Below are 14,062 nucleotides of genomic sequence, written 5' to 3'. Positions count from 1 at the left end.
AAAAATTGTTCAAGCTGTCCTTTGTCCTCTGGTTTTTGGGGTGGTTGGCCTCGTCGTCACTGGTCAATCTTGCAGTCCAATGATCCCCATGTCATTTTGCCTTTCCCCCTTGCTTGCCATCTGTCCCAAACAACATGTCCACCTCAACCTTGGAACATGTGTCCCTAACTCAGCTAGTGTACAATATTATTAATTTAGCAAGAGTTTTAGCTGGTCTACTACACCCTATCATTGATTTTAATGAACAAACAGTCGGAGATGAAGTTGAGACCCATAGTTACAAAAGAGAGGAGAAGAAGCAACGTGAAGGTTAGAGCACACATTGGTTTTCTGCGTGAGGAACAAAGGAGGGAGTTCATTAGTTCGAAGTACAAGCTAAAATTGACTAAGACGCTGATGGTTATTGCTAATGAACTGAAAAGCCTAGAATATTAATACATTTTGCGGAGGGTGGAGGAGCCCCATCCCCCACCTCCTCGTTTCTTCCTCTGCACCTTCGCACTCCAGACAATGCATCAACGTTATGAAGATGTGTTTCCCCCACGTCTACATAAAGGATAGAGCAGAGCATAGCATTAGCATAACAATGCAGTGTTAGTGTCAGAGCACTCATTGACACAATGACCGCTCATAAAATTAGTCTTTTTTTTTCAAATTTTAAAATGAATTGCCAGGCACTAACAAATACCGAAAATAAAACTCCCTCCACTATGAGAATTATGTCCCATTAGAACTTGCTCAACTAATCGAAAATTAGAAATAAGATTACTAGAAAATTATTTTTAAATTTACTAGAAAATAGAAATAATCAACATTTTCATGAAACTTTGGTTAAAATTACAAAAGCACAAATAAATAATACACAATCAGTATATTTTAACTCTAAAGTAATAACTAATAAACATTTTTTTAATAAATATTTTACTAATAAACATTTTTTTAATAAATATTTTTTTTATATAAACAAAAATGTATAAATTAAGAGTATAAAACTCTTTCATAAAACAAAAATAGTAAAACTAGTAATAAACCCAAGAATTTGTAAAAATAATATATGATTAATACATTTAATCCTATAAGTTAGTTATTTTTAACATCCCATCTTACATCATTAGATTTTACTTAAAAAAATATATTATGATAAAATTTGGAAGCAGATTTTTCCATTGATTTTGATAATGATGACCATTCAGACCAACTTTAGTTGTTGATCAAAGTTTTAGAGCGCATGTTCCTGTCCATTTAGTTAATTGTTTCCCGATTACTTCGTGAACTGATTCTTTAAAACTATTAATAAAGTTATCAAAGTAATATCATTAGAATAGAATCTATTTGATTAAAAAGATGATTAAGTTAGGAAGAGGGTTGACCGGTTTATTTTTTATTTTTTTTTAAAGATATATACATAAATAATGATTAGTGGCCATTTAGAGATATATACATAAAGAATGCTCGCTGGCCATTTAGAGATATATACATAAAGAATATGTATGTAGTCAAAAAAATATGATTAAGGTTGGAAGAGGGTTGACATGTAAAAGGGTTTTTATAGATATATATTTTTAATAGTAATTGGTGAATTGGAAAATTGTTTTAGACAAAATTTAGGAGTGAATTACAATAACTACCATTCAATATATAGAAAATTTTAATTAAAAATTAGCAACACAAACTTATAAACTTAGAAAAATATTTAGCAACACAAACTTATAAATTTAAAAAAATATTTAGCAACACAAACTTATAAACTTTGAAAAATAGAAATAGAGAGAAAGATAATAATTTTTATATAACATAAATAGAGAAAAATAGAAATAGAGAGAAAGATAATAATTTTTATATGACATAAATAGAGAAAAATAATAATTTTATAAACTTAGAAAAATAGAAATAGAGAGAGATAATAATTTTTATATACATAAATATAGAAAAAGATAATAATTTTTACATAACGACTATTTATTGTTAATTATTTTAAGTTTTAATTTTTTTAAGTTAATTAAAATATTGAAAAAAATAAAAATTTGTTTTAATATTTTATAAATTTATAACTTCCCTTTTAATAATTAAAAAGTTGGAATGAAAAAGAAAATTATTTTTTAATCTTTATTATTTTGATTTTTTATGATTAAAATATCACAAAGACATGTGTTTTTATATCTTTATAAGTTCCATGAAATTCAACGTAAATATTCACGATAATATTAAAAAAATAAATATAAGTTTTATCAAAATTAATGAAAATTGAACCGTAAATGTTCACGCTATTATTAAAATATATATATATATATAAAAGTTTTATCAAAATTAATAGAAAATTTACATTTCGATTCATAGGGATTTTTAAAAAATTAATTAGATTATGAAAAAATAAAAATTAATTTATTTGTTTTAATATTTAAATTTTAAGATCAAAAAATATATTTTAAAATGGTTATAATTACGATTTTAATAATTAAAAATATTGGGATGAAAAGTTGTTTTTCAATCTTTATTATTTTTATAATTAAAGTTATCGTGTTTTTATACTTTATAATTCTCATGAAATTGAACGTAAATATTCACGAAAGAAAGAAAGAAAGAAATTATTTTAACGTCCACGAAGCTAAAGATAGCCTATGGGACAGATTGCTTCTCCATCTGCTTGATGTATTCGGCCCTTTTTTTGTGAAGCTTCACAATAAATGCTCCCATCTTCTCGACAAACCCCTCGTTAAATAGATTATCCCAAGAGCTAGCTGCCAACGTATTGCATAACTTTCCCTGTGGTCTTTGAAGGCCTCACATTCTAAAATGAAATGTTTTTCTGTTTCCACTTTTCCGGAAGAACAAAAAATGCATACCCTTTCCTCCCACACTTCCTTTGGCCTTTTCCAGCGCCCTGCTTCACAACGGAGTTGATGAGAATTAGTCCTTAACTGAGCAATAAGAATTTTGGCTCTCCAAGAGATATTGGCCTCTATGTATGCTTTTGGTTGATGATTATGAGTAGGATTAAACACTTCAATATAATAATTTTTCTTTCTTCCTAGCTCCTTCTCCCAAGTACACTTGTGAAACTTTTCCATAACAAAAGCTTTTATCTCTTTGCTGTTTATGGGGCACGCGTTCAAGCAAATATACTATTTACTAAACCATTTGTTATTTTGCCGCATCCAAAATATAATTAAAGGATATTGAAAAAATAAAGATAATTTTTATCCGTATTAATTAAAAATATGTATTTGGAATTTTCGACTCATAAATAAATTTAAGATTGGTTAAATATTTTATTCCCATTTTAATACTTATTTTTAGTGATAAAAAAACCGAATTGTTAGCCGGTTATGCACGTTCCAAAATTCTTCCCGTCACGACGCACCGGTAACGGGGACTCTCACGTGGGCGGTACATTTGTAGGCGCCGGCCATCTTTCCGAAAACCCTCGGGCGGTATGCTTACGTGGACCACCGGACGACACGTTAATTACACGGGAAGTCAAAAACTAACTTCATGAATAGCATTAACACGAGTACTTGATGTTCCACGTGGAAATAATCGTCTTGCAGACCAAAGCCAGTGTTCAGACAGTACATCCACATTAACGCCATTTTTTTCACTCGCAACACGTCACCGCGTCAATCATCTATAATCCGATGTGGCAGAAATCGGAGACACTGATGGCATGAAATTCACTGCAGTAAATCCAAAGCGGTGGATGATCGAGGCGGTGAATCTTCTCCTGAAACGCACGCAATTTGTAATCATTGGGCTTCCGTGAAGCGACCCAGGTTCGAATCATTGGGCTATCTGTTCTTGTTCTTTGTTTGTATTATAGACCTTTTCCTGTTTTAGTCAGAATCCGCTTTTAGTGTACATTTCCGTATTCAATTTGAGTTTAAATTGCCCTGGAATCTCAGGGATCTTTGGTGTTTGGCTGTAATATGATAGATAGATTGTGAGGTAATGTATTTTATTTCTCGAGTTTATATTCATTGTTTAATCCAAACCCCAGTTGACAAACAGTATGTTCAAGAAATTCAGAGCTCTGCGTGCATTTATGTGGAGCTTTCTTTCTTTCGCTATTGAAAAATAGCAAATTCAAGATATTCAGAGCCGTGTATGCATTATTTGAAATTCATTTAATTGGATTATGTTTGTGAAGAAAATAGAATCAGCTTTTCCCCTTAAAGAAATTAAATTAGCACATATAGACCTAAACTTGGGTTTGATATATAACTATACCATCTCCAGCTTGCGAAGCTGTAGGTTGCATATATCAAATTTCAATACTTCATACGTTGTCATATGACCCAATTTGAGATATGCATCCTGAAGCCTAGCAAATTCAGTGTAAATCAAACCTGGGCTTGGACAGGTCTTTGCCCAGTGTACAGATACATTGCACCCAGTGCATCATTTCACGCACGAAGTGTTGATGGATCCCCACCTCCAACCAAGCTTTAGAGCACCTTACCTTTCTTGGTGCAGCAAGGTTGGAAATATAGTAAATAAATTAGCCAAACTGATTCCACAATTGCTCTGGTTGCAGTGTGATCATCAAACCCAAGTTCTTGGAATTTGTAACTTTTGAACTGCTTTGTTTGTCTGCTTGTGCAGAGTTTTTCCTGTCAAGGTTGCTGAATTTCTTCATCTTAATCTATTTTTTGGCTTATTGGTTGGAGCAGGTTAGAGTTTGCAATGGCTTGCGATGCAGTTCATTCTTGGACGGTTTCTTTGTTCATCGCCTCTTTTCTCAAATTAACTCTGGCCTTTCTTTTGCTTTGGGTGGCGTGGGTTTCCTTCGTCACGGCCAAATTCTTGAGTTTCTTTGGTTTGCATTTACCTTGCACCTGCAATGATTTCATCGAGGACCAGAATTCTGGGGTGGAGAATATATGTGTACAGGCAGCTCTGATGGACTGCCCTAGTAGGATGATTTCCACGACAGGGAGCTCTGTTCTCCATCGGTTTCCATTTGAGGGAGTTTGCACTCACGAGGGAAGTTGTTCATCTTCCACTCTGAATACAAGAGCAGTGAGTAAAAGATCTATTGGCGGGCCATTTGATCGATCTTCAGCTGGCCGAAAGATTCTCAGCAGTGATCCTTGCCACTGGAATTCAGTTGGTCCTGAAGACTGGCGATCGATAAATAGGAGGGCTAGTTTGGATACTCAGGATATGCAAACGGAGATTACTGAAGTTAAGAGTGATTATTGCAGCTGTCATGCAGTTGAACATAACAAGGTGTGTTGTCGGCAAGGGAGATGTTCTCATTGCTTTGGCAATTCATTTCACAATAATGAGAACTGTAGATGGTCTTCCAAATGGAAAGTCAACCAGGGGACATTGCACGATGGGGAAGCCAGTCCATCTGGCTTACATGTGGATGTGCAAAACACTGCTATTGGGGAAGGTGGTACTAGATCTATTGAAGACAGAGTGTTGTTAAACGAGCTTCCAGGTGAGTGTGCCCCTTAGGGAACCATCCCACCTTTAAAGAGTAGAGCACAGGTAGGACTTTGTGATCATTAGAGATTGAATTGAAGAAATATGGCAAAGGTTTACAGTATATGCAATGTCTAATATTTTCAATTTTGAGAATCCAAAATCAGCTATCGTTAACTATGAGTGTCATCATAATTTTATGCTTTGGCTAGGAAACATTTACATATAGGATTGTAAATACTAAATTAAAATATTAACTACTGAATCTGTCTCTGTTCCAGGTGGATCTGATGCTTATGCTACATCTAAAGAGAAAATAGAGTTAACATCAGAGGATTGGTGTCAACCGGAAAGGACTTTATCCTTGATTGACCTTGATGGGCTGGTAAATTCAGGAGAAGAGAGAGGTGAGCAGGGCGATCTTTTGAAAGCACTAGATTCCGCTGCTAGAGAACAGATCTCTCAGGGTGACAAACAAGATGTTCTTAAGGATATTATAGAAGCACTTGGAGCAGAAAGGGAAGCAAGAAAAGCTCTTTACCTGGAACTAGAAAAAGAGAGGAACGCTGCTGAAACTGCTGCAGAAGAAACCATGGCCATGATATCACGTCTTCAAAAGGAGAAGGCATCTATTGAGATGGAAGCACGCCAATTCAAAAGAATGGCCGAAGAGAAATCAGTCTATGATGAAGAAGCAATTGAAATTCTGAAGGAGATCCTAGTCAGGCGAGAAAGAGAAAAGCTTGATCTAGAAGATGAAGTTGATATGTATCGGCAGAGCTTGCTTAGAGATGGAACTGATAAGTGGGAAAGAAAATCATGCAATGAATCAGAGGAATACTGCAAGGACAATAACAAACCATCACTACAAGAAGCTCATGAATCCATGCTTCAGATTGGAAGGGAATTTGATTGCTTTGAAAGACAGAAGACAGGAGCAGATGAAAATATCTCCCTGAATATGGATGTCAGGCCCAGGGTTGAAAAGCAATTGGATAATTTTACAGATAAGCTACATGGAAAATCAAAACATGTAGCACCTTTTGATGGGAGAGACCTTTTGAAATCATTCGATCTTGTGGCAAATGAAAATCCCCTAAATGGAACTGACAAACATCAAGTTCCTCAAATTGAAGGGAACACGATATCATTTGCAAGTCAGGATCCAAAAGGAAAGGATTTTTTGGAGAATGACAATCAGGAACTTGTGAAGCCAATTAAAGTTACCGTGGACAAGGATCCGAACCAACAACAAGATGATCGGAAAGATCTTTTGGAGCAAATGAATAGATCAGAGGAACAGCCGGGTCTAATGCTTTCAAGGGAAGCTAGGGTAATGAACAGTTTTGTGGAAGAGGGAGAACTTCAGCGGGAAAAATACTTCTCAGAGAGGAATAGCTTTGAAATCTTAGCTCAACAAGAATATGATGACATGAAAGGGTCTCTCAATGGCAATGGGTTATATAAATCTGATGTTGGCAGATTACACAGAACTGAAGATATTTGTGATCACACATTAGAAAATGATTCAAGTACTCGTGATGTGCACGTTGTCCTAGATAATATCCATACTTCTCCAACGACTGATTCAGAGGATACCAAGGTGTCATCATTAAAAGCTTCAGACAGATGTGACATATCAGGCTTATTACAAAGCTTTGCAGAGCAAGGTAAAATACTGCTTACAGTGCAAAATAATGTCTTGATGCAAAGCAACAGTCCTGGAAATTCATCCAGTTATGAAAATGCAAACCCATCATCAAGTGAGTCAAAAGCAAGCAAAACTGGTTTGGACTTGAAGTCAGGTTATTTGCACAAAAATATATTGGAAAGGACTTCATCTCCTGGTTTGCATGTAAAGTCTTTGCTTCTGAGGGACAATGCACGGATGAAAGTTGAGAATGATTTAGAGTGCCTTGCAGGGAGGCTACGAGCATTAGAGGCAAGCAGGGAAAATGCTATTTTACCTGTGGAAAATTTGCAAAAGGAAAAAGCCCAAGTGCAACATTTGGAAGAAGTAACACAGCATCATAGGGATATGCAGACGTCAGAGGATGGACTGAAGTATGCCTGAGAAGAGACTCTCCCTTCAATGTCTGTTAAGGTACCTTATTGGATCTCAAATTCTATTATCTATGTATTTTATTTCTTTAGTAAATCATACTAACTGCAGTAAATTAGTTGATTGAAATCCCTGCCTAACACACTCAGTTAAGACAACATCATCTCTGTAGTTGTGTGCCCTCGTTATCCAGGGAGCATTCAAATACGTTCCATGCAAATAATAGGAAGAATTACTGCAAAACATAGACAAGTGCAGAGACCAATGGCTTATCATGCAGTAACGTCGACATCTATGAAGTCTGTTGATCCACTCTTAGGCAGAACCTTATCTCTTTGATGATACTAAAGCCCATTTGAATCTCATAAGTTATATTTTTACCTTGCTCCTCAACAGCTGGTTTTAGTTCTGTATGGTGCAGCAGTTCCAGCAAAGGCTACCACAATTTCTGTGCAGTCAGTATGAAGGTAAAGCAGATCAGTATGATGGCATCACATTAGTATTCTTGGGAGCAGCGCTGGGGTTATATAGGACAGAGAGGGTGAGGAAATATTTATGCCTCAAACATGCATGCAGCGACCTCTTCTAGTTGCAGTTCTGTATTGTTGATTCACTTCAGTAGCTTCGCCATTTCAGAGTTTGTTTTTGCATACATTATCTATTGTTAGAGTAGGTCACTGATCCCTAGGACTGCTAGGGTGCTTGCATGAGGAGTTGAACAGGGAGGAGGATATCCCAAGGAGGAGTGTGCATGCATGCATGCCATAGTAATTCTCCAGTTGGAGCGCACTATCATTGGCACTTCTTTCCATTCAAAGGGCACAGAAGGAATGCACTATCTTTGGCACTTCTACCCATGCAAGGGTGTGCTCTAATTGAGTAGATTTGGGTTAGGGTTTGACTAAGGAGTAGCTATTGGGTGTTGACATTAATACTCTGTTTGACCTATCTACAGGAGAATGAAAACAAAGGCAGGTGGCTTGGATGGAAGCCACTCTGTCTTGTAGAAGATCTTAATCCTAAGCCCATTCAATCTACCTTTATTTCAATGCTTCATGGAGCAACTCCAATTCATCTTCATATTCAGGATTGTTGAGGATGTGGACCCTTTGGAGATTGTGGACAGCAGTGCCAAAATATCTCTTATGGAAAATTTGGCTTTTTAGAAATAGGGCCATATTTCACTAGGAACAATCAATGTGATGGAGAATATTAACTTAGGCAAAAGGACATTTCTTTCAAGCAATCCGCACCAATTACCTTGGACAATTCTCCCCAGATATTTATGAAATGGAAGAGAGGTCCTAGATAAAATCATTAAGTCCTTCAACCCCAGATCCCCTCAAGTTTCAATTGAAGAAACCAAAGAAATCCTTCAAGTGGCAACTTAGATTAGGTGATATAGAATTTCAACAATGGAGAACAGAGTAAAAGTAGCATACCCTATTTTTTGTTGGAGCTTCAAAAGGTAATATAGGGGTGGTAAGAGCAGGAGGGATCATACATGATCGCCCTAGACAAAAGGAAGTAGAATTTTGTTCGGAAGTAGGAGTTGCCACCAACAATGAAACAAGGCTATGGCTGTCTTTCAAGGTGTGTGCATGCCTAAAGAATGGGTATCAATGTTGCGACAATAGTGAGGGATTATTCCATCATCATTTGAGCCTATTCATGTGGATTACACCTCTTGGTTTGGCCTATCCCATACAAAGATCCATGGACTTAGCCTAAGATTTTGTCTACTAGACTTTTTCGTTGTGTTGAGATTCGAGAACATGAAACAAATTATGGATCACCAAGCCAATGTTGGAGTCTACATGGAGGAAGGTTTATTAGTCACTAGCAACAAAGTTATAATATTCAAAGCCATCCCATGACATTAAACATTCAAAATTTGAGGAGATTTTGTTTGAATAGGTGTAAATGCATGTAAGTTGGAATAGAAATGGAATTAAATACCACATTCTTCATTGACAATTCTTTGTCAGTGCATGAGATAATAAGGTGCACAAAGTTGGGATTTCTTCTTGTGTGTGGGTTTTCATTGTGGGTTTTGAGGGTGAATCTCTTGGTGCCTTCATGCATTTTTGGATCGGTTCTTGTGGTAGTATTGTGCAAAGAAGGGAATCCCATAGTCTTGAAGGGTGGGGAGAGTTCCAACCTATTGTAACCTTGATCGTCCCTCCTATGAGAACAATGTGCATTTGCCATGGGTGAGGGGAGATCATGGATTATTGCCATTGTGCAAACATGTTGTGTGCTATGTGAGTTGGCATTAGTGAAATGAGGGATGAAAAGATGTGAAAGAGAAATGACAGAGGTGTAGAGTTTTGTGGTAAATGCTTCTTTGAGAAGGAATGGAAAGGAAGAAGATTGGAATGAGAGGTGGCAAATTGAGAGTAGGGAGAGGGGTAGAAGCATGGTGGATATGAAGGTTTTTATGCACCTACAATGCCAGAAGAATTTAGAGTTGGAAACAACATTGTGATGTTTGGCAAAATGTTGCACGAAACGCCCCCCCCAAGGATCCAAACCAAGAACTGTGGGGGATCCTCCATCAGATCCGCGGTTCAGAATTCCAGAACCATGGATTGGGCTGGCAAAGAAGGTTCTTGGAAATTCGAAACCGTGCCAGCCCGATTTGCAGTTCCAGATTTCCGAACCGAGGATCCAGCCACGGATCCTCCTCGGATTTGCGAAGGATTGGGCACGGATCCCAAGCGGATCTGAAGGGAGACGAGTGGTTCCACAGGGTTTCATAGGGTTCTAAATATTTCTTTTATTTTTTCTTTGACTTAAGTTGGGTTGGGGCTTCTGGACACTCCCAAGGTGCTCCCTTGATGCTCCTTAGATGCTCCCTCATGGTAAAAGTGACATTCTCCTTTATTTTTCATTTTCATCCTTTTACTTAAATTTTTAACATTACCATGAAATGACTCAGGATGTTTGAGAGTTGTTCCAGCCTCATCGGACTTCATATGGAGAAAATAGAATTTCATATCCTATTCAAAATTCAACAGAATTCATAGTTTTCAGGAATTCAGGATCAATGGGATTATGGCATTTCATTAGATTATATCATGTATGAGGGTATTGTTGAAGAAAAGGGTAACTAGGTTCGGTATTTGTCAATGTAATTTTGATCTTTGTACTTGTCAAGAAAAAGAATCATTATTTTTATAAATTATATGAATGAGTTTCTTACTCATTCTATAGGTCTAGGAAAGTCAAAGAGTGAAAATTATATTGAAGGGCTCTTCTTGAGCAGTTATGTAATGAACATGAGTCAACCTAGTGTCAAGTAGCTCTCCAAGACAAGCACCATCCTTCGAAGAAGAAGCTTGCAAACAAAGCGATGAAAAGACATCATGTCAGTCTGCAAAAATATATTAAATAGCTAAAGGATGACATGTCGGTTCACCTAGATAAGTCAGCTCAAATTGGAGACATAACCACTATATATACCCAGCTGGGGTATCCCCAAAAGACACAGAAAATCTCGGACATCTTTGAAGTTTTCAGAGGTATGGTATAGGACTTCGAATAGCACAGTAAGATAGAATCTCGCATTACTCTGTGACGTCGAAGAAGGTAGTAAGGTGCAGTCACGATGATAATCACAGTGAATACCCTCACATTCCTCTTAGATATCTCGATCAAGTTAAAGGTTACAAGAATCTCGGAGGAAGACTTTATTATAGAATCTCGGTTTAGGAAAGGGTTTATGGTTCTCGGATGCAGATTATAAGAGTACACACTCTCGGCATAAATATCACAGTAGTGTATGCACAACATGACAAAGACGAGGATAATCTCTGAACACAATCACATACTCGATGAAGTTCTCTATGTTGTCATAGTCATGGTAACAAGGATGATTAGTCACATGAGGACTTCGATGCAATAGTCACATGTATATATCTACATACATGTCTCATCATAGAAATCTCATCTACATAATGATGATCTCAGTAAGCAGTAAAGAACTAAGTAAAGATAGAGATATGGTGCAACAGTCTTGCTCTCATGAATATCTCAGTGATGTTGCAGCAGTAATGGATGTCTCAGTGGTGCAGTGATGACGATGATCTCAGCAGTATGAAGAAGAGGATTGGTGGCTTGGTCTTGGAGTGGCTCTGTTAGTCAAGGGTCATGGTCTTGGTGTTCCTCAATTGGAATCTCTATAAGAAGAATGTTATGCGGGTTTTCCTCTCCAAGAGGGAGAGGTTTTGGCCCTGACAGAATGCCAACTTATTGTGTTCTTGTCTCTTTGTTATGGTAGCTATTTAATGAATAAAAGAAGACATACTAATGTTAACAAGCTAAGCATTAATAATTATCATGTAAAGAAGAATCTCATTAACCCTGTGCCCTAGATTCTTCAACAGGTATGTGATTAGCATTTAATCAAGAGCACCAAGCCCTATATGTACCTTAGTGTTGGTGGTGTTAATTGTTGAACTCCTTTGTCATGCCCATAGCAAAATATTACCTTTCAATCAAGTCAAAATCATTGATCAAGCATGTTAAGCTTTTTCTACCATATTTTAAGGCTTCGATTAGCTAGTTTGATCAAAATTGGGCAATGTTGACTAATATCCCTAGACAATCAAGGTAGAGGCAAAGGCTAGACAAGAGGAGAAGAATCTAGATTCTAGATGGTTGATGCATCTAAATGGTTGATGCTCAAATAATTAATCATTAATGTGCAAGGGATGCCATATCTATCTTGATTTATGTACAAATATGCATGCTTCCATATCTTCTACAACTAATTTGGTATTTTGGATGTTTTTTTTAATATAAATGCAAAAAATATAAAAAAAAATTATATATATAGTAGACGTTTCCAAGACGCTTCGCTTCCTAGATTTTTGGGAAATGATGCTTCTGCGTCCCCGCTTCGTGCAACGTGTGTTTGGCATCTTAGGTTGACAAAGTGGTGGAACACTTGTCTATTCCTCATCCCTTTCCAAGTCTCCTCCTACGTCAATTTCTATGACCACTAGATTATCCTCCTTCACCATTTCAGCCAGGATCAAAGAAGAGGCTATGGATCCTACGGGATGTTCCTTGTTTAGTTTCCCATTAACAAAGAGAAGTTACCACTACAGGATGGTCAAACATGGAAAAGGGCTCAAGTGAAGCTTCTATGGAGAACTCTGAGGAGCAAGTATAAATTGTCCCTAATGGATTGTTTCTAGAAATTTCTTTTGTTCAACATTAGTTATGTTTTATTATGCTATTTTCCTTATGCGTCAATTTGTAAGGAAATATACTTGTTAGATATGGAGAAATAGATATTGAATAGGCGAAGGTACAACTTTTTGTTGGAAAACCCTATATTTTTGTTTAAATGCATAAGCTAAAACCATATAAATTTTGTAGCACAAGGTTATTTGGTTCATTTGCATCTCCTTTTCTAATACAAATATAATTGATTTTTGTAAAAGAAATAACAAAATAAAAATTATCAAAGTGTGGAAACTACTTACCAACACCATGGTCTAAAATTTAACATGGTATTTGTTAGCATTCAAATTGTACATTATAATGATACAAATTTCAACCCACATCGTACAATCCAAGTGGAACCTCAATAGGTCACCCATTGTCACCTCAACGACCTACCTTTGCTTCTTTAGACCATCTCTTCTTCGACTCTAAGGCGTTCCCTGAAGAATCACTAGGGCATAAGCAATAAGGAGTAGGGTGATCACAAGTAACCCCAATGATCAAGTTGGGTTTAAGAGAAAAAGGAAATACTAGTGATGGAGGGATGTGAAGATCAATGCCAATATCCCAAGGGTGAAGGAGTCAAAGGAATATTAATGACAAGAGGATATCAAGAAGAATGGCTCTCCTTATGTCTAATGGATTGGAGAGACTAATATTGAAGGATGGGTAATCTCTTACCCTATCAAGGTAAACCTTAAAGTCAAAAGCCCACTAGAGAGGATTCCTCAATAGAATTGTTCCCAACCCAAGCATCGACTATGGCATGAAACAAACCAGATTTTAACAAGGGAATCCCCATGAGGGTCTACTTCGTAAATAGGCTCATTGATTACTTCACACTAATAAAGGGGACATGAAGACCTATGTCTTTGATACCCCCTTCCACGTGATAATGTTGTTGTTCGGTGGATCGATCTCCTATGTCTTTGATACCCCCTTCCACATGATAATGTTGTTGTTCGATGGATCGATCTCACTACACCTTGTGGTGATCTTGAATCATTTCCAAATTCAAACCCTTTAAAATATTGCAGACAAAACCAAGAAAGAAAATCATTCTATGTCAAAACATACATCACATAATAAGCATGCAACCCCAATAAATACCAAGAAATATTTTTATTAAGCCCCTAGGGAGAAGAATATTCCCACTATCCAACCATGAATTACAAATGAGGAGGTCCTTCCTTTATATTGAGGAGGCCAGTAACTTCCTTTGCATTAAAATAATAATTTCCATGGAGTTTCCTAGATCTAGCATTGAAAAAGCTAGACCTTCAACTCTAGATCTAGTTGTACTTTTAGATCTAAATAATTATTAGATGAAATAAAATA

At 36.6% G+C, this 14,062-nt stretch overlaps 1 protein-coding gene across 6 annotated transcripts in view; it reads left to right on the top strand.

Annotated features, from left to right (window-relative positions):
- Window positions 1-3,619: 3,619 nt before the first annotated feature.
- Window positions 3,620-14,062, top strand: part of LOC149170610 (uncharacterized) — a 51,293-nt gene continuing 40,850 nt past the window's right edge. For 2 of the 6 annotated variants that reach the window (XR_016258998.1, XM_089423934.1), the window contains exons 1-3: window positions 3,786-3,942; window positions 4,668-5,443; window positions 5,709-7,531. Coding sequence is in view for 5 of the 6 variants with exons in the window: in XM_089423934.1 (XP_089280060.1) it covers window positions 4,681-5,443; window positions 5,709-7,501 (2,556 nt within the window). In the remaining variant the exon portion in view is untranslated. The other 4 variants (XM_089423935.1, XM_089423939.1, XM_089423936.1 and 1 more) reach the window with 4 other exon arrangements.

This window comes from Pinus tabuliformis, chromosome 4_2 (assembly GCF_031772625.1).
Source record: "Pinus tabuliformis cultivar Carrire ecotype Pingquan chromosome 4_2, CPIR1, whole genome shotgun sequence".
NCBI lineage: Eukaryota > Viridiplantae > Streptophyta > Pinopsida > Pinales > Pinaceae > Pinus > Pinus tabuliformis.
The sequence above is the reverse complement of the archived record's forward strand: the minus strand, read 5'-3'. Positions and strand labels throughout refer to the sequence as shown.